Source organism: Rana temporaria, chromosome 1 (assembly GCF_905171775.1).
Source record: "Rana temporaria chromosome 1, aRanTem1.1, whole genome shotgun sequence".
In the NCBI taxonomy this organism is placed as follows: Eukaryota; Metazoa; Chordata; class Amphibia; order Anura; family Ranidae; genus Rana; species Rana temporaria.
Window position 1 is genome coordinate 674,051,138 of NC_053489.1, and position 19,953 is coordinate 674,071,090.

At 51.6% G+C, this 19,953-nt stretch overlaps 1 protein-coding gene across 1 annotated transcript; it reads left to right on the plus strand.

The window, feature by feature from the left end:
* The first annotated feature begins 8,322 nt into the window (after window positions 1–8,322).
* SIGMAR1 (sigma non-opioid intracellular receptor 1) lies at window positions 8,323–19,296 on the plus strand. The gene is made up of 4 exons (XM_040335636.1): window positions 8,323–8,554; window positions 10,486–10,686; window positions 16,844–16,936; window positions 18,635–19,296. Exons 1-4 carry the CDS (start codon window positions 8,404–8,406, stop codon window positions 18,862–18,864), a joined length of 675 nt encoding a protein of 224 aa, XP_040191570.1. The 5' UTR covers window positions 8,323–8,403; the 3' UTR covers window positions 18,865–19,296.
* The last annotated feature ends 657 nt before the right edge of the window (window positions 19,297–19,953 follow it).

The window sequence follows — 19,953 nt, forward strand, 5'->3', positions numbered from 1 at the left end:
GTTTGTTACCCGCAAGGCAGCGCTATGGAAGCTGGGAGGAAATGCGAAATGATACAATGGGCTAGATTCAGCTAGGGGCACGCATAGTTACGGCGGCGCAGCGTATCGTATTTACGCTACGCCGCCGTAAGTTAGAGAGGCAAGTGCTGTATTCACAAAGCACTTGCCTTCTAGGTTACGGCGGCGTAGGGCCGGCGTAAGCACGCGTAATTCAAATGAGGATGTGGGGGGTGTGTTTTATGTAAATTCTTGGTGACCCGACGTGATTGACGTTTTTTTACGAACGCATGCGCTGTCCATGGAATATCCCAGTGTGCATTGCTCCAAAGTACGCCGCAAGGACGTATTGGTTTCGGCGTGAACGTAAATTACGTCCGGCCCTATTCGCGAACGACTTACGCAAACGACGTAAAAAAATTCAAAATTTGATGCGGGAGCGGCGTCCATACTTAACATTGTGTGCGCCTCATAGAAGCATTATCAACCTTACGCCGGGAAAGCCTTACGCAAACGACGTAAAAAAATAGCGCCGGGCGTAAGTCAATTTGTGAATCGGCGTATCTAGGTCATTTGCATATTCTACGCCGAAAACGGCGGAAGCGCCACCTAGTGGCTAGCGTAAAATTGCAACACAATTATATGCCGGCGTATTCAAGTTACGTCGGCGGAGGAAGCCTATTTTTTAAACGTATCTGCCTTTGAGAATCGGCGTAAAGATACGACGGCGCAGATTTGAAATTACGGCGGCGTATCTGGAGATACGCCGCCGTATGTTGTTGCTGAATCTAGCCCAATGTGTTTATTTGCATTTTTCTCTCTCTCTGCTGATCTCTTCTTGCAGAGTATGAGGAAAACGCAACTCACTAATAAAGTCTGCACAGGTATCCCCGGAGATGTCAAATCTGTTCTTTGTACTTTTACATGGAGTAGGGAAGAGTTAGACCCTCTGTCTGGTTATCTGATTGCTGTTTGTGTCCCAACTGGGAGGATTCCAAGGTAAACTAATCCATTAACCACTTCCGCCCCGGAGGATTTGGCTGCCCAATGACCGGCGCCACTTTTTGCGATTCGGCACTGCGTCACTTTAACTGACAATTGCGCGGTCGTGCGACGTGGCTCCCAAACAAAATGGACCATCTTCTGTACTATTTTCTGCAGTCTCTGACCATCTCCTGTACTATGTCTGCAGTCTCTGACCATCTCCTATATCATGTCTGCAGTCTCTGACCATCTCCTGTACTATGTCTGCAGTCTCTGACCATCTCCTGTACTATGTCTGCAGTCTCTGACTGTCTCCTGTACTATGTCTGCAGTCTCTGACTGTCTCCTGTACTATGTCTGCAGTCTCTAATCATCTCCTGTATCATGTCTGCAGTCTCTGACTGTCTCCTGTACTATGTCTGCAGTCTCTAATCATCTCCTATATCATGTCTGCAGTCTCTGACCATCTCCTGTATCATGTCTGCAGTCTCTGACCATCTCCTATATCATGTCTGCAGTCTCTGACCATCTCCTTTACTATGTCTGCAGTCTCTGACCATCTCCTATATCATGTCTGCAGTCTCTGATCATCTCCTGTAGCATGTCTGCAGTCTCTGATCATCTCCTGTCGCATGTCTGCAGTCTCTGATCATCTCCTGTAGTATGTCTGCAGTCTCTGATCATCTCCTGTATCATGTCTGCAGTCTCTGACCATCTCCTTTACTATGTCTGCAGTCTCTGACCATCTCCTATATCATGTCTGCAGTCTCTGATCATCTCCTGTAGCATGTCTGCAGTCTCTGATCATCTCCTGTCGCATGTCTGCAGTCTCTAACCGCCTTCTGTATCATGTCTGCAGTCTCTGATCATCTCCTGTATCATGTCTGCAGTCTCTGACCATCTCCTATATCATGTCTGCAGTCTCTGATCATCTCCTGTAGCATGTCTGCAGTCTCTGATCATCTCCTGTCGCATGTCTGCAGTCTCTAACCGCCTTCTGTATCATGTCTGCAGTCTCTGATCATCTCCTGTATCATGTCTGCAGTCTCTGACCATCTCCTGTATCATGTCTGTAGTATGTCTGGGGGTCTTTCTAACAGACTCTCTAACAAATGCCCTCTCTGTGTCCATCAGAGAGGCCCCCCCTCCAGCTCCCAATAAAGTACTCTGCTTCTCTTCCTGTATTTTGTTTATTGATAAGAGATCATGTAAGGATCCCAGGGTAATGAAGACTTTGTGGGGGAGCATCTCTGTGGTTGAGTCATTGCCATAGAAACATTAGTAAAGGGGAGGAGTTAGTAAAATGACCACGCCCATGTGGGGGGGCGCCAGAAATATTTCTGCACCCATGCGCCTGTGACCCTGATCGCAATAAGCGTATATTGATCGGTTTGCGCAAAAGTTATAGCGTCTACAAAAATAGGGGATAGAATTATGGCATTTTTTTATCATTTGTTTTTTATTAGTAATCGCGGCGATCTGCGATTTTTATCGTGACTGCGACATTATGGCAGACACTACGGACACTTTTGATGCTATTTTGGGACCATTGTCATTTATACAGCGAGCAGTGCTAGAAAAATGCACTGTTTACTGTGTAAATGACACTGGCAGGGAAGGGGTTAAACACTAGGGGGGCGACCAAGGGGTTAAGTGTATCCTAGGGAGTGATTCTAACTGCGTGGGGGATGGGCTACCACTGACATGACAGCGATCCCTGCTCTTTACATGCATAACAAGCTGTGAATAGCTGGTTGTTAACCACTTAACCCCCGTACCCTATTGCTGGTCAAAGACCAGAGCACTTTTTGCGATTCGGCACTGCGTCGCTTTAACTGACAATTGTGCGGTCGTGCGACGTGGCTCCCAAACAAAATTGGCGTCCTTTTTTCCCCACAAATAGAGCTTTCTTTTGGTGGTATTTGATCACCTCTGCGGTTTTTAGTTTTTGCGCTATAAACAAAAATAGAGCGAAAATTTTTTAAAAAAAAGCAATATTTTTTACTTTTTGCTTTAATAAATATCCCCCAAAAATATATAAAAACAATGGGCCAGATTCTCAAAGGCGTTACGACGGCGCAACACCATTAGCGCCGTCGTAACACCTCATCTGGCCCCGGGTATCTATGCGACTGATTCTCAGAATCAGTTTCGCATAGATACCCATTAGATCTGACAAGCGTAAGGCTGTTACGCTGTCAGATCTTAAAAGTAATTTTTTTTCCCGCCGCTAGGTGTCGCATCGTCGCTTTTCCCCGTCGTCTATGCAAATGAGGTAAGTACGGCGATTCCCGAACATACGCGAGGTCGTCGCAGCGAATTAACGTCGTTTGCGTAGCGTACCCGTCGCGTAAGGTTGCCCCTGCTAATTAGCAGGCGCAACCAATGTTAACTATGGCCGTCGTTCCCGTGTCGAATTGAATAAAAATTACGTCGTTTGCGTAAGACGTCCGTGAATGGCGCTGGACGCCATTTACGTATACATCTAGGCAAATGACGTCGGGGCGACGTCATTTAGCGCAATGCACGTCGGGTAATTTACCCGACGGAGCATGCGCAGTACGCTCGGCGCGGGAGCGCGCCTAATTTAAATGGTGCCCGCCCCATTTGAATTGGGCGGGCTTGCGCCGAGCAATCTAACGCTACACCGCCGCAAGTTTACAGGTAAGTGTTCTGAGAATCAGGATTTAAACCTGTAGACCTGCGGCAGTGTAACGTAGAGCTCATACATTGCGCTGCCCAGGAGCAGCGCTAATGTATGAGAATCTGGGCCAATGTTTTTCCTCAGTTTAGGCCGATACGTATTCTTCTTCATATTTTTCGTTAAAAAAAATCGCAATAAACGTTTATTGATTGGTTTGCGCAAAAGTTATAGCGTTTACAAAATAGGGGATCGTTTTATGGCATTTTTATTAATATTTTTTTTTACTTGTAATGGCGGCGATCAGCGATTTTTTGTTTCGGTACTGCACACGCCCCTAGTGACCGCTTCGAGAGCCGACGTATAGCTACGGGCTCTCGCGCAGGGGAGCCAACCTGCCGCCGGCGGCTGGTCGGCAAGTAGTTAAAGGGGTTGTAAAGGTAAAAGTTTTTTCACCTTAATGCATCCTATGCATTAAGGTGAAAAAACATCTGACGGTACCCCCCCACCCCGAACCCCCGTTTTACTTACTTGACCCCTTGAAAGTCCCGCGTGCGTCCACGTGATCCTCTTCGGTTCCCAGCATGGCCGTTGATTGGCTAGGCTGAACGGATTGATAGAAGCGCAGCCATTGGCTGGCGCTGCTGTCAATCACAGCGGATGACGCGGCGCGCCGGGGGGCGGGGTCGAGTGATTCAGTCGGCGGCTAAGCCCCGCTGCTGTATCACGGGAGCGCGCTCACAAAAGCTTTCCACATTGCTCGCTCGCTCGCATGAAGGTGGAAAGATTTTGCGAGGAGGAGCAGAGACAGCCGCCGAGGGACCCCAGAAGACGTGGATCAGGGCCACTCTGTGCAAAACGAACTGCACAGTGGAGGTAAGTATAACATGTTTGTTATTTTTATTTTTTTTAAGTTTGCCTTTAGTGTTCCTTTAAGGAGCAGGCAGCCGCCGCCGCGTCCTTAAAGCGGAGCTCCACCCTAAAGTGTAACTTTAGCTCATCGGAACCCTCCCCCCTCCGATGTCACATTTGACACCTTTCAGGTGGGAGGGAGTGCAGATACCTTGCCTGTCTAAGTTGCGGCGGCGTAGCGTAAATAGAATACGCTACGCCCAACTAAAGATACGCTCTTCTACGTGAATCTGGCCCATAGTATTTTACTACACCCAATTCCAGACAGATTGGGCCAGATTCACGAAGGAGAGCGTATCTTTGTGCGGGCGTAGTGTAACCTATTTACGCTACACCGCCGCAACTTAGACAAGCAAGTGCAGTATTCACAAAGCACTTGCTCCGTAAGTTGCGGCGGCGTAGCGCAAATCGGCCGGCGTAAGCCCGCGTAATTCAAATGTGGAAGAGGTGGGCGTGTTTTATTAAAATGAGCCGTGACCCCGCGTAAATGACGCGCCAATCGTACGGCGCATGCGCGCGCATTGCTCAGTATCACGTCGAATTTATGCCCTAAGATACGCCAGGCCAAATGCCTGTGACGTGAACGTAACCTACGCACAGCCCCATTCACGTACGACTTACGTAAACAACGTAAAAAGATACGCTTGCCGACGTCCATACCTTGCATTGGCTGCGCCTCATATAGCAGGGGTAACTTTACGCCGGACATAAGCCTAATGTAAACGAAGTAGCGGGCGCAAGTACGTTCGTGAATCGGCGTATCTACCTAAGTGACATATTCGACACGTAAATCTACGGAAGCGCCCCTTGCGGCCAGCGTAAATATGCACCCAAGATACGACGGCGTAGGAGACTTACGCCGCTCGTATCTTGGCCAAATCTATGCGTAACTGATTCTAAGAATCAGGCGCATAGATACGACGGCTCGGATTCGGACTTACGACGGCGTACGTGGAGATACGCCGTCGTAAGTCCTTTGAGAATCTGGCCCGTTCTTTTCTGGCACAGTATAAAAGATGATGTTACGCCGAGTAAATAGATACCTAACATGTCACATTTTAAAATTGTGCACAATCGCGCAACAGCGCCAAATTACGTAAATTTTAATATCCATAGGCAATGCTTTAAAAAGCCCTTACCGGGGTCCCCAGAGAGCCCCCCCTACATCAGGTGCCCCAAAGAGCCCCCCTTACATCAGGGCCCCCAGAGAGCCTCCCCTTACATCAGGGTCCCCAGAGAGCCTCCCCTTACATCAGAGTCCCCAGAGAGCCTCATCTTACATCAGTGTCTCCAGAGAGCCTCCCCTTACATCAGTGTCCCCAGAGAGCCTCCTCTTACATCAGTGTCCCCAGAGAGCCCCCCCTTACATCAGGGTCCCCAGAAAGCCTCCCTTTACATCAGAGTCCCCAGAGAGCACCCCCTTACATCAGGGTCCCCAGAGAGCCTCCCCAGAGAGCCTCCCCCTTACATCAGTGTCTCCAGAGAGCCTCCTCTTACATCAGTGTCCCCAGAGAGCCTCCCCTTACATCAGGGTCACCAGAGAGCCTCCCCTTACATCAGGGTCCCCAGAGAACCCCCCCCCTTACATCAGGGTCCCCAGAAAGCCTCCCTTTACATCAGAGTCCCCAGAGAGCACCCCCTTACATCAGGGTCCCCAGAGAGCCTCCCCAGAGAGCCCCCCCTTACATCAGGGTCCCCATAGAGCCTCCCCCTTACATCAGGGTCCCCAGAGAGCCTCCCCTTACATCAGGGTCCCCAGAAAGCCTCCCCTTACATCAGGGTCCCCAGAGAGCCCCTCTTACATCAGGGTCCCCAGAGAGCCTCCCCCTTACATCAGGGTCCCCAGAGAGCCCCTCTTACATCAGGGTCCCCAGAGAGCCTCCCCCTTACATCAGGGTCCCCAGAGAGCCTCCCCCTTACATCAGGGTCCCCAGAGAGCCTCCTCCTTACATCAGGGTCCCCAGAGAACCCCCCTCCCCTTACATCAGGGTCCCCAGAGAGCCTCTCCCTTACATCATGGTCCCCAGAGAGCCCCTCCTTACATCAGGGTCCCCAGAGAACCCCCCCTTACATCATGGTCCCCAGAGAGCCCCCTCCTTACATCAGGGTCCCCAGAGAACCCCCCCTTACATCAGGGTCCCCAGAGAGCCCCCCTTACATCAGGGTCCCCAGAGAGCCCCCCTTACATCAGGGTCCCCAGAGAGCCCCTCTTACATCAGGGTCCCCAGAGAGCCTCCTCTTACATCAGGGTCCCTAGAGAGCCTCCCCCTTACATCAGGGTCCCCAGAGAACCCCCCCCCCCTTACATCAGGGTCCCCAGAGAGCCTCCCCCCTTACATCAGGGTCCCCAGAGAACCTCCCCTTAATTCAGGATCCCCAGAGAGCCTCCCTTACATCAGGGTCCCCACAGAGCCCCCCTTACATCAGGGTCCCCAGAGAGCCCCTCCTTCAGGGTCCCCAGAGAGCCCCCCCTTACATCAGGGTCCCCAGAGAGCCTCCTCTTACATCAGGGTCCCCAGAGAGCCTCCCCCTTACATCAGGGTCCCCAGAGAGCCCCCCTTACATCAGGGTCCCCAGAGAACCTCCCCTTAATTCAGGATCCCCAGAGAGCCCACCCCCTTACATCAGTGTCCCCGGAGAGCCCTTCCTTTACATCAGAGTCCCCAGAGAGCCCCCCCCCCTTACATCAGAGTCCCCAGAGAGCCCCCCCTCCTTACATCAGAGTGCCCAGAGAGCCTCCCTTACATCAGGGTCCCCAGAGAACCCCCCCTTACATCATGGTCCCCAGAGAACCCCCCCTTACATCAGGGTCCCCAAAGCCCCCCTTACATCAGGGTCCCCAAAGCCCCCCCCTTACATCAGGGTCCCCAAAGAGCCTTCCTCCTACATCAGGGTCCCCAGAGAGCCTCCCCCCTTACATCAGGGTCCCCAGAGAGCACCCCCTTAGTCCAGGCTCCCCGGTGAGCCTCCCCCCCACACTTTCAGGCTCCCCCCTGTGCTCTCCAAACCCCCCTCATACTCTCCAGCCCCCCAGTGCTTTTACGATTGCTCCAGTGCTCTCCTGCCCCCTAGTGTTATTCAGTCCAGCCCCCCCCCCCCAGTGCTCTCCTGCCCCCAGTGCTCTCCTGCCCCCTAGTGTTATTCAGTCCAGCCCCCCCCCCCCCCCCAGTGCTCTCCTGCCCCCAGTGCTCTCCTGCCCCCAGTGCTCTCAGACCCCCCCCCCCCTGCTCTCTCCATCCCCCTAGTGATCTCTGAACCACCCCCTTGTGCCCTCCAGCCCCCCCCATTCTCCAGCCCTCCCCTGTGCTCTTTCCCGGCCCCCCTCGCCCCCCATTAGGATGCCTCCCCTCGTCTCCTTAGTGCCCAGGCCTATTTTCTTGTCCCAGTTCGGGCCTGGATACTATTATAGGTTTTGTATTGGATGGAGAGGGGGAAAGGCTTGTATTGCTATCTACTGCATGTCCCCGCTGGGCAGATTCACCCCTCTATTTAACTTGCTGACTAATGTCATCAGCACTTGAAAGTGATAGCAAAATAAAAACATTTGGAATGGGAATCCTCCAATAAGTGTCTGACTTTGGAAGATATTTCACTTCCGGTTTCGTCTCCAGGACAGGAAGTGAAGGTAAATCTCCCCAGCGGGGTAGAAGATCGCTTTACGAGCCTAGGATGTGATCGTGTGAGCAGTGCGCTGCAGTTCCACCGCTGCGGCCGCCGGGTGTCGCTGTTGTGCAATGACAGTCAGCCCCGCCTCTTCTCAGTCGTCGGACCGTCCGATGTCCTCCTATTGGAGGAGCGGGGTGGTGGGCGTGTCTCTGCGGCAGTAGGAAGCGGGTCTGTCTCCGGTGTGTCCGCTCACTCTCCCCGCCATGTACGGATGTTGCGGGTCCCGGGCGGCGAGGATCGCCATGCTGGTGGCGGTGGTCGGGGTCCTGCTGACTCTGGTCCACCAATGGCTGATGAGTAAACCGTACACCTTCTCCCGGGAGGAGATCTCCGCCCTGGCCCGGGAACATGCCGGTAACCACGCCCTCCCCAGCGGGTCACGTATTTGGGGGTGTCTGCTGAGGAGAGGGGGGCTCCCTAGTTGGTTGGCAGAGGTAGGGACCCCTGGGGGTTTCAGAGGGCCCCTGGGTGGCTGGCATAGGAGGAAAGGGGGGGCCATGGGTGGTTGGCATAAGAGGAGGGGGGCCCATGGGTGGTTGGCAAACAAGAGGGCCCTAGGAGGTTGGAAGGGGGCCCTTAGTTGGTTGGCAGAGGAGGAGGGGGTCCCCTGTGTAGTTGCAGACTATAGGGCCCCTGGGTGGCTGGCAGAGTAGAGGGCTTCTGGGTGGTTGGAAGGGGGTCCCTGAGTGGTTAGCAGAGGAGAGGGCCCCTAGGTGGTTGGCAGAGGAGGTGAGGACCCCTGAGTGGTTGGAAGGGGGTCCCTAGTTGGTTGGCAGAGTTAGGGACCCCTGGGGGCTGCAGAGGGCCCCTGGGTGGTTGGAAGGGGGTCCCTGAGGAGGAGAGGGCCCCTGGGTGGTTGGCAGAGGAGAGGGGCCTCTGGGTGGTTGGAAGGGGGCCCCTGGGTGGTTGGCAGAGGCGAGGACCCCTGAGTGGTTGTAAGGGCGTCCCTAGTTGGTTGGCAGAGGTAGGGACCCCTGGGGGCTGCAGAGGGCCCCTGGGTGATTGGCATAGGAGAGGGCCCCTGGGTGGTTGGCATAGAAGGAGAGGGCCCCTGGGTGGTTGGTGGAGGAGGAGGCGGCCCCTGAGTGGTTGGAAGGTGACCCCTGGGTGGTTGGCAGAGGAGAGGGCCCCTAGGAGGTTGGATGGGGACCCCTGGGTGGTTGGGAGAGAAGAGGGCCCCAAGGAGGTCGGAAGGGGGCCCCTAGTTGGTTGGCAGAGGGGGAGGGGTCCCCTGTGGGGTTGCAGAGTATAGGGCCCCTGGGTGGTTGGCAGAGCAGAAGAGCGACCCTAGGTGGTTGGAAGGGGGCCCCTAAGTGGTTGGCAGAGAAGGATAGAGCTTCTAGGTGGTTGGAAGGGGGCCCCTGAGTGGTTGGCAGAGGAGGAGAGAGCTTTTAGGTGGTTGGCAGAGAAGGAGAGAGCCCCTGGGAGGTTGGCAGAGGAGAGGGTCCCTAGGTGGTTGGCAGAAAAGGAGAGGTTCCCTAGGTGGTTGGTGGAGGAGGAGAGGGTCCCTTGGTGGTTGGAAGGTGACCCCGGGGTGGTTGGTGGAGGAGGAGAGGGTCCCTTGGTGGTTGGAAGGTGACCCCGGGGTGGTTGGTGGAGGAGGAGAGGGTCCCTTGGTGGTTGGAAGGTGACCCCGGGGTGGTTGGTGGAGGAGGAGAGGGTCCCTTGGTGGTTGGAAGGTGACCCCGGGGTGGTTGGTGGAGGAGGAGAGGGTCCCTTGGTGGTTGGAAGGTGACCCCGGGGTGGTTGGTGGAGGAGGAGAGGGTCCCTTGGTGGTTGGAAGGTGGCCCCTGGGTGGTTGGTGGAGGAGGAGAGGGTCCCTTGGTGGTTGGAAGGTGGCCCCTGGGGGGTTGGTTGAGGAGGAGAGGGTCTCTGAGGGAATTTTTGGAACAGGAAAAGGTCCCCTAGGTGGTTGTTAGAGGTTAGGGCCCCTCGGTAGTCCTGGGTTAGGAAGAGATGGCTCCTGGGTGGTTGTTGGAAGATGAGGGTCTCTGGGTAGTCCTGGGTTAGGAGGAGATGGCCCCATTGGTGGTGGTTCTGGAAGATGAGGGCCCCCATGGCAGTTGGAGGAGAAGGTCACACAGTGGTTGGGAGAGAAGGTCCTGGGTAGTTGGCAGAGGAGGAAGGGACCTCCTGGAAGGAGAAGAGGGGTGTTGGGGTAGACTGTAGTGAGGGGGGGGGGCGTGGTTTGCAGCGATGGGGTGGTTGGCATGGCAGAGGGCGCTGGAGGGACTCCCCACCCCCGCTCTGACCCCCTTCTCTCTCTCCCCCCCCCCCCCCCCCAGGTCTGGACTATGAAGTCGCCTTCTCCAAGATCATCATTGAGTTGAGGAAGAAGCACCCGGGTCACATCTTACCGGATGAGGACATGCAGTGGGTGTTTGTGAACGCCGGAGGGTGGATGGGCTCCATGTGCCTCCTACATGCCTCCCTCACCGAGTATGTGCTGCTCTTCGGCACCGCCATGGACACCAGCGGGCACTCAGGTCAGTGATTACAGGGGGGGGGGGGGGGGCCTGTGCTTCCTACATCACCTTATATACACATTACTGATCCAGCACTGCTTCCTCCTCCATTGTCTGTCACCTTATATACAAATTGTAGCTAATGCAGGAATTTGTTACCTGTAAACCAATAGATGGGGGGGGGGGGGAATCGGGCCCATGTGGGACAACAGGGTTCATGGAATAATACACAGCGCAGGCCTCGACAAAATCCGGGCGCCAGGTCGCAATTGCGACCTGGCGCCTGGGGAAGCTTGGGGCTGCAGAAAGCCTTGGCCTCAATTACCGTCGCGATCGCGGCAGGCCCGCGCCCGCCGGTAATTGAGGCCGCGGCTTTGCGGCCTTCACAGAAGGAATCTTGTGGTGGCCGTTGGCATTACAGGTTACGTTGCATTACAAGTAGCAAAAAACAGCAGTTCTAATGTGTTTTTTCACTGCCATCTCCTTCCCTCTAATTAGAAACCCCAAACATTATATATATTTTTTATTCCAACACCCTAAAGAATAAAATGGCGGTCGTTGCAATACTTTCTGTCACACTGTATTTGCGCAGCGGTCTTGCAAGCGCACTTTTTTTTTTAGGAAAAAAATATACTTTTTTTTTAATAAAAAAATAAGACAACAGTAAAGTTGGCCCAATTTTTATTTTTATATTGTGAAAGATAATGTTACGCCGAGTAAATTGATACCCGACACGTCACGCTTCAAAATTGCGTCCGCTCGTGGAATAGGCGACGTTAAAAAAATTCTACAGGTTGCATGTTTTGAGTTAGAGGAGGTCTAGGGCTAGAATTATTGCTCTCGCTCTAACGATGGCGGCGATACCTCACTTGTGTGGTTTGAATACCGTTTACATATGCGGGCGCTGCTCACGTATGCATTCGCTTCTGCGCGTGAGCTCGGGGGGAAAGGGTGTGTTTTTTGGCTCCTAACTTTTTTAGCTGTCTCCTGGATTCCAAGCAAATTTGTCAAACCCGGACACGGTGCTTTGGAGGCACACGGGTCACAGGCAGGGCCGATCCACCCTATAGGCTCACTATGCAAGCCGCTTAGGGCCCCGCAAAGCTGCAGGGGGCCCCCGAAATTACTAGAGGCCCGCCTGGTAAAAAGTCATTTTTGGCCCCTCACCCCGCTTCTCAACTCGCTGGCTGCATGGGAAGAGGTAAGAAGTCGGCACCCCCCGCTTCTCACTTTAATGTAAGATGTCAGTTCCGATAGAAGAACACCCCCAACCCCCCCCCCCCCCCCCGCTTATCAACTTTAATATAACATGTTATTTTGCTTAGGGCCCCAGGGAGGTCAGGATCGGCACTGTGCACAGGGGTCATTGGATGGCACATGAGCACTGGAGTCATGGGATGACACTGGGTGCTCTGGAGACACTGGCATCATAGGAGTCATGGGGTGACACTGGGTCCTCTGGAGACACTGGCATCATAGGAGTCATGGGATGACACTGGGTGCTCTGGAGACACTGGCATCATAGGAGTCATGGGGTGACACTGGGTCCTCTGGAGACACTGGCATCATAGGAGTCATGGGATGACACTGGGTCCTCTGGAGACACTGGCATCATAGGAGTCATGGGATGACACTGGGTGCTCTGGAGACACTGGCATCATAGGAGTCATGGGGTGACACTGGGTCCTCTGGAGACACTGGCATCATAGGAGTCATGGGATGACACTGGGTGCTCTGGAGACACTGGCATCATAGGAGTCATGGGATGACACTGGGTCCTCTGGAGACACTGGCATCATAGGAGTCATGGGGTGACACTGGGTCCTCTGGAGACACTGGCATCATAGGAGTCATGGGATGACACTGGGTCCTCTGGAGACACTGGCATCATAGGAGTCATGGGATGACACTGGGTCCTCTGGAGACACTGGCATCATAGGAGTCATGGGATGACACTGGGTACTCTGGGGTCACAGGAGTGCTCTGGGGTCAGAGTCTCTAGAGACACAAGGGTTCAGGGGTTGCTGGCGGCACAGCAAAGTGTTGCTCTTAAGTCGATGTCTGAGCGATTAATGTCGGCATTCCCCCCCCCCCCCCCCCCTTTTTTTTTTCTCCTTCCAGAGTTTCCCTTTAATATGTCGGCAGCAATAAAGACTTTCCCCCTTGCCCTCTCTCCTTCCTTCATTCCGCACATGTTGTTGATTATTGATCTGGGAAAGCCTCTGACATGCCCCCCCTCCCCCGGACCTTCCTGCACCTTGCGCTCGCAGTGTGCGGCGGCGTCCTCGCACTTTCGCTCTTTGTACGGAGAGTTCATGGCCGGGCTCCCTGCTGACTCCACACTTCCAGGAGAGATTAGGATATCGCACCAGATGAGGAGGGGGCGGGGCCTGTGAGAGTGCGTTATCAGAGTGTGCGGGGGAGGGATCCTCTCAGAGTGTTTCGGGAAGATCAATACATGTATACAAAGGTTATCACATCGGGGGAGGGGGGTCAGACTTTTCTGTATGGTGAAAGGTGAAGCTTAATCTGCTTCTGTTTTGCCTTCACTGGTAACTGACAGATCGCTCCCTCCAGTACAGAGCTCTGTGTTGTTATACAGCACAGAGCTCTGGGCTGTGATTGGACACAGGCAGCAGGTCCTGGCCTTGAATCATTGGCTGGGACTTGCGGACAGGCTCCCGCTGGGCACACAGGGAAGTAAGCGGTGACATACGGGTACGCCGCTTTGCCTGCAGCGCCCGCCCCTCTGTCCGCAGTACAGGGCCTGGTGGATAGACAACTTTGCGATGCTTTGAGGGACAGTTCACAATCTCTGTGCAGTCACATTTACATGAGTTCTTTTCTTTCTTTCTTTCTTTCTTTCTTTCTTTCTTTCTTTCTTTCTTTCTTTCTTTCTTTCTTTCTTTCTTCCTTCCTTCCTTCCTTCCTTCCTTCCTTCCTTCCTTCCTTCCTTCCTTCCTTCTTCCCTCTCCTTCTTTCTTCCTTCTTCTTCTCCTTCTTCTTCCTTCTCCTTCCTTCTCCTTCTTCTTTCTTCTCCTTCTTTCTTCTTCTCCTTCTTTCTTCTTCTCCTTCCCTCTCCTTTCTTTCTTTCTTTCTTTCTTTCTCTCTTTCTCTCTTTCTCTCTTTCTCTCTTTCTCTCTTTCTTTCTCTTTCTCTCTTTCTTTCTCTTTCTCTCTTTCTTTCTCTTTCTCTCTTTCTTTCTCTTTCTCTCTTTCTTTCTCTTTCTCTCTTTCTTTCTCTTTCTCTCTTTCTTTCTCTTTCTCCTTCTTCCTTTTTCTCTTTCTCTCTTTCTTTCTCTTTCTCCTTCTTCCTCTCTTTCTCTCTTTCTTTCTCTTTCTCCTTCTTCCTCTCTTTCTCTCTTTCTTTCTCTTTCTCCTTCTTCTTCCTCTCTTTCTCTCTTTCTTTCTCTTTCTCCTTCTTCTTCCTCTCTTTCTCTCTTTCTTTCTCTTTCTCCTTCTTCTTCCTCTCTTTCTCCTTCTTCCTTCTTCTTTCTTTCATTTTCCGCATGTGTTAGGTGTGTTCCATACAGAATTTTTTTTTCTACTTCTGTTGACTGCACTGGTGTGACATGGGGACACTATAGGGCTTGTTGTTGTTTTATTTTTTTATTTACCGCTTGCCTAACGTACGTGTACTGCGGCAGGTCGGCTCTAGATCGCGAAATCACGTACCTGTGCGTCATTTCATGCAATAGCTACTAGGGGGAGCGTGCGCGCCGCCGGAGCCACGATTGCGCGCTGATTGGCTCCCCCCCCCCTCTGTCCAATCGACGGGTCCGGCGGCCACCAGCGATCATTCCCGGGAGAGGCAGAACGGCGATCTGCCTATGTAAACAAGACAGATTACCGTTCTGACTTCGGAGAAGATGGAGAACACGGAGCTCTGTGTCCCACCCCCTCAGTAGGTCTATGCCCCACCCAGTAGGCACCCACCTAGGGACACATTTAACCCTTTGGTCGCCCCTGATTTTAACCCCTTCCCTGCCAGTGTCATTAGTACAGTGACGGTGCATATTTTTAGCACTGATCGCTGTATAAGGCTGCTGCTGGTAAACAGACGTTTAGGAGCAGTTGGGCGTTTTGTTGATGTTATCTTATCAGTCCATGTACAGAGGGAGTACTGGGCAGTTGAGTTGAGAAGCTTTTTTTTTTTTTTTTTAGAAAGCAAAAAATTTGTTCAGACGTTGAATTTAGAGGCATTTCAAGCGCCAAGCGCGGTAACCCGCATTTCGTTTACAGGTGTTTTTGGCTATAACATTTTTTAAATAGACAATTGACGTCCGGGAAGTGGTTCTGTACTGGCGCGCTCCCGTGTGGGGGGCATCTCCGATCTTGGTAAAGAGCCTCTAGCGGAGACTCTTTACCACGTGATCAGCCGTGTCCAATCACGGCTGATCACGATGTAAACAGGAAGAACCGTTGATCGCTCTTCCTCACTTGCGTCTGACAGATGCGAGTAGAGAAGAGCCGATCGGCGGCTCTCCTGACAGGGCGGTATACGCTGATTGTTTATCAGCATAGCCCCCCCCCCCCCTGTGGATGCCCACACTGGACCACCAGGGAAGGGGGCAACGTGGATGGCCAGGTATGTACCACATGGCCATCCACATGTTAAAAAAATATTTGCAATAGATGCCAATGGGCACTGACTGACAACATGGGCACAACATAGGAAACATTTAAAAAAGTGATGCCCAGCAATGTGTCCATCAGTGCCACCCCTCATTGCCCATCAGTGCCGCCTTATCAGTTCCACCTCATTGGTGCCACCTTATCAGTGCCTGTAATTGAAGAAGAAAATTTACTTATTTACAAAAATAATTAACAGAAAAAAATAAACTTTTTTTTTTTATTTTTTTTTTTATTTCGGTCTTTTTTTTAGTTGTTGCACAAAAAATAAAATTCACAGAGGTGATCAAATACCAACAAAAGAAAGCTCTATTTGTGGGAAAAAAATGATAAAAAAATTGTTTGGGTACAGTGTAGCATGTTATTCAAATTGCGACAGCGCTGAAAATTTGCCTTTAGCAGGAAGCACCTGGTATGGAAGTGGTTAATATAAAAAATAACTTAAATATTATTATTTATTTTTTTAAACCACTTCTAAACGCAAACGCGGAAAAAAAACGTGCGTCTGCAAGGCAGGCTTTTATTGGATATGTTTTATGGCAGGAAGTAAATATAAAAAAGATTTTTTTTTGTAATAAAAAATATATATATATTTTATTTTTTTTTATTACAAAAAAATCTTTTTTATATTTACTTCCTGCCATAAAACATATCCAATACATTTTATATATAATGTACATTTTTTTTTTTTTTTTTTTATAAAACCGCAGAGGTGATCAAATACCACCAAAAAAAAGCTCCATTTGTGGGGGGAAAAAAGGAAATCAATTTTATTTGGGTACAACATCCCACGACAGCGCAATTGTCAGTTAAAATAGCGCAGTGCCGTACCGCAAAAAAATGTCCTGGTCATTAAGTGGTCTGTGAAGCCCCATGGCTCTCTCGGTGGTCACATGATCAGGAGCCTGTTTTGCTGTGACTGTTTGGTCCGTCTTCTGTCAGCACACAACCTCGGCCTGCTGCGCATGCGTTGTGTGCACCCTTTCCTTACCACCTGATGTACATGACTTGGTCAGCAAGAGGTTAAAGTAGAACTAAAGGCAAACTTTGATTTTTTTTTTTTATAATTTTCATTTTGCCTGGCTGTTTGTTTTTGTGTTTTCTGTGTCCCATTGGGGAGATTTCCCTTCACTTCCTGTCCCCATAGCAAACAGTCAGTGTAAATCTCTCTAAAGTGAGGGAATCTCCCCGGCTGTCACCAGAACTTGTGTCTCCCATTGGAAGATTTTCCCCCTCCTATTCCTGTTCTGAAGACCACCCAGAATGTGGGATTTTCTTTCACTTTTGATGGGGAAACGGGACAAGTAGAGAGGGGGAAATTGGGACACAGAGAGCAATAAAAACTGCCAGGGGTTCTTATCCGCCTCTACTGTATCCAGGACCAAAGGAAAGACTTTGCCTTCAGTTATACTTCAAGTAATAAAGCGGGTATATGGCAGTAAAGATTGCTCTGGTCCGTGAAGGGGGGGGGGGGGGACAGACCTCAGAGGGTGCAAATCATTTTATTGGGGGTTCCATACACTTTATCTCTGTGGCTTCCCTTGCAGGTCGTTATTGGGCGGAGATCACGGACACCGTCTTGTCTGGAACGTTCCGGCAGTGGAAAGAAGGAACGACAAAAAGTGAAATATTTTATCCCGGTAAGAGGGGGGTCCTTCTGTGGGGGGGGGGGTTTAACACACAACTGTGGGGGGTGCGCATAGAATCCCAGAGGGGGGGGGGTGCCTGGAATCTCGGGGTGAAAAGGAGGCGCTCATGGAATCCCAGGGAGAAGAGGGGGAGTGCCCTGCAGAATCCCAGGGGGACGAGGGGGTGCTCATGGACATGTCCCCTTGGGGCTGTCATCATGGCTCCCCTGCATTTGCATATAATACAGATTAGAGGTAAACCGATATATCGGGCCGATTATTATCAAAATTAGGCCGATATTTTCCTCCTCCCTTCTCCACACTCAGCGGCTCTGGCAGCATCAAGTGCTGCGCTGAGAGGAGAGAGAGAGAGAGGAGCTGTCGGCTCGATGTCAGGGGTGGGCGGGACCCAGCAGCTATATTACACCAGCCAATGGCATGGTATCTGGGTGGGCCGCTATGTGTAGGGTGGCCTCTGTAATTTAATTGCAGAGAAAAAAAGACGCGAGGGCGACAGAGAAAAAAAGACGCGAGGGCGACAGAGAGAAAAAAAAAGGGCGCGAGGGAGACGGAGAGAAAAAAAGGGCGCGAGGGAGACGGAGAGAAAAAAAGGGCGCGAGGGAGACGGAGAGAGAAAAAGGACGCGAGGGCGACAGAGAAGGGGGGTGGGCGGTTAACCCCCCTTCTCTTTCTCCCTCTCCTCTTTCTCCCTTGCGTCTTTTTCCCCTCTGTCGCCCTCGCGTCTTTTTCCCCTCTGTCGCCCTCGCGTCTTTTTCCCCTCTGTCGCCCTCGCGTCTTTTTCCCCTCTGTCGCCCTCGCGTCTTTTTCCCCTCTGTCGCCCTCGCGTCTTTTTCCCCTCGGTCGCCCTCGCGTCTTTTTCCCCTCGGTCGCCCTCGCGTCTTTTTCCCCTCGGTCGCCCTCGCGTCTTTTTCCCCTCGGTCGCCCTCGCGTCTTTTTCCCCTCGGTCGCCCTCGCGTCTTTTTCCCCTCGGTCGCCCTCGCGTCTTTTTCCCCTCGGTCGCCCTCGCGTCGTCTCTTTCTCTGTCGCCCTCGCGTCTTTCACACAGTTACATTCGGCTTGGTGTGCCATCTGTACTGAGGACATCAAGTGTGTGCAAGAGTGACAGGAGTAAGCACAAAGGAGTGGAGTGGGTGAGGTTGTGTGTTTGTTTTCTTATTTTTTTTTTTTTAAATCTGCCTAAAATATCGGCCACAAAATCGGCATCGGCCAGAGAAAAACCCATATCGGTCTACCTCTAATACAGATAAGGGATGACATCCGTGACTCTACATGTCATTGTGGCTTGCAAGAGGACATAAGACGCCTCAAACCATCCATGTTCATTCCAGGTTGTGAGGCAAAAAAACATGAAAAATACCAAGGGGGGTGAATACTTTTGCAAGGCGCTGTATGTACGGTACATGCAATTTTTTTTTTTAGGGTTTTTATTTATTTATTTTTTAAATAAAGTTGCAAAGATTTCAAATGCGGTTCTTTCAATTTTGTCATTATGGGGTAGTGTTTGTAGAATTTTGAAGAAAATAATTTAATCTATTTTAGAATAACAAAATGTGGAAAAAGTGAAGCTCTGTGACTACTTGCCGCATGCACTGTAGCCAATCAAGCTTACAAAAGGTCGGCCTCTTATTGCTGTTGATGATGAATGTACGCCACTCACCCCCCCCCCCCCCATCTTTTCTCGCTCTGCAGGAGATACCATCATACACGAGGCGGGGGATGCCACAGCCGTCCAGTGGAGCGCCGGGACGTGGATGGTGGAGTACGGCCGGGGGTTCATCCCCTCCACGTTGGGATTCGCTCTGGCGGACACCTTCTTCAGCACCCAGGACTTCCTCACCTTCTACTACACCGTCCGGGTTTACTACAAGGCGCTGCTACTGGAGACCAACACCTACCTGTCCGAGGTGGGGTTCTTCTGACCCAGCCCGTCCAATCATCATCCTCTCCCCCCTCTGTCAACGGGCCCCGCCCACTCTGGCGGATAACCGGCGGACCTCCATCTAGTTTTCTTTAATCTGCTAGAAGATATTTTTCATCACACAAGCTATCATGGCTGCAGGGCCAGGTCCTACGGAGATGCGTCTTTTGTTAAAACCAAACGGGAAGAATCGGGTGCCTTCTATAGAAACAATATGGCTGCCCCCCCCCCCCCCGGGGGAGGGGAGAATTCAGGCCGCACACTGGAATGAGAACACATTACAGGGGGGGGTCTGGTCACAAAGCCATTTTCTGAGCTCACCTCCCATAGGGGCCGTAGTATGTGGTGAAATTCCTTCACCTGCAGCCTTAACGGGTCAGCTGGCCACACACTATGCAACCACATTGTACAGATTAATACACAATTAAATCTAGACGTTTGTAGTGTGACGTAACTTCTGTTAGGAAATTCGGTTGTAGCTTCATGTCCTAGGGCAGTGATGGTGAACCTTGACACCCCATATGCTTTGGAACTACATTTCCCATGATGCTTCACTACACTGCAGAGTGCATGAGCATCATGGGAAATGTAGTTCCAGAACATCTGGGGTGTCAAGGTTCACCATCATTACCCCCCTTTGTCATGTGAGGCTTTTCCGACTGAGTGACTGGCCACAAGACCCAAGTACTTACTGCCTCCAAGGATGAGGTCATATTAGAGCTGCACGATTCTGGTCAAAATGAGAATCGCGATTCTTTTGCTTAGACTAAAGATCACGATTCTCAAGAACTGAATGCCAGAAACCCCCCCCCCCCCCCCCAAATAAATAAATAAACCTGTGATTTTATCTGAAAATATAAAAAACAGACCAGTAATATGTCTATGAGCTGGATTCAGGTAGAATTGCGCATTTTTTACGAAGGCGCAGGGCAACGTTTTTGCCCTGCGCCCCCGCAAATTTGCTGCGCTGCCCTTGATTCACGGAGCAGCAGCTCCGTAAATTGCGTGGGCGCGCCGGCAAAATGCCCGGCGCAAGCGCGCGCAATTTAAATGATCCCGTAGGGGGCGGGAATCATTTAAATTAGGCGCG

Bases quoted from the DNA above. Each gene is read 5' to 3' on its own strand.
- SIGMAR1 (XM_040335636.1), top strand. From the start codon at position 8,404: ATGTACGGATGTTGCGGGTCCCGGGCGGCGAGGATCGCCATGCTGGTG. The intron at 10,687-16,843 runs GTCAGTGATTAC...CTTCCCTTGCAG, and splicing joins GGACACCAGCGGGCACTCAG to GTCGTTATTGGGCGGAGATC. The intron at 16,937-18,634 runs GTAAGAGGGGGG...CTCGCTCTGCAG, and splicing joins AAGTGAAATATTTTATCCCG to GAGATACCATCATACACGAG.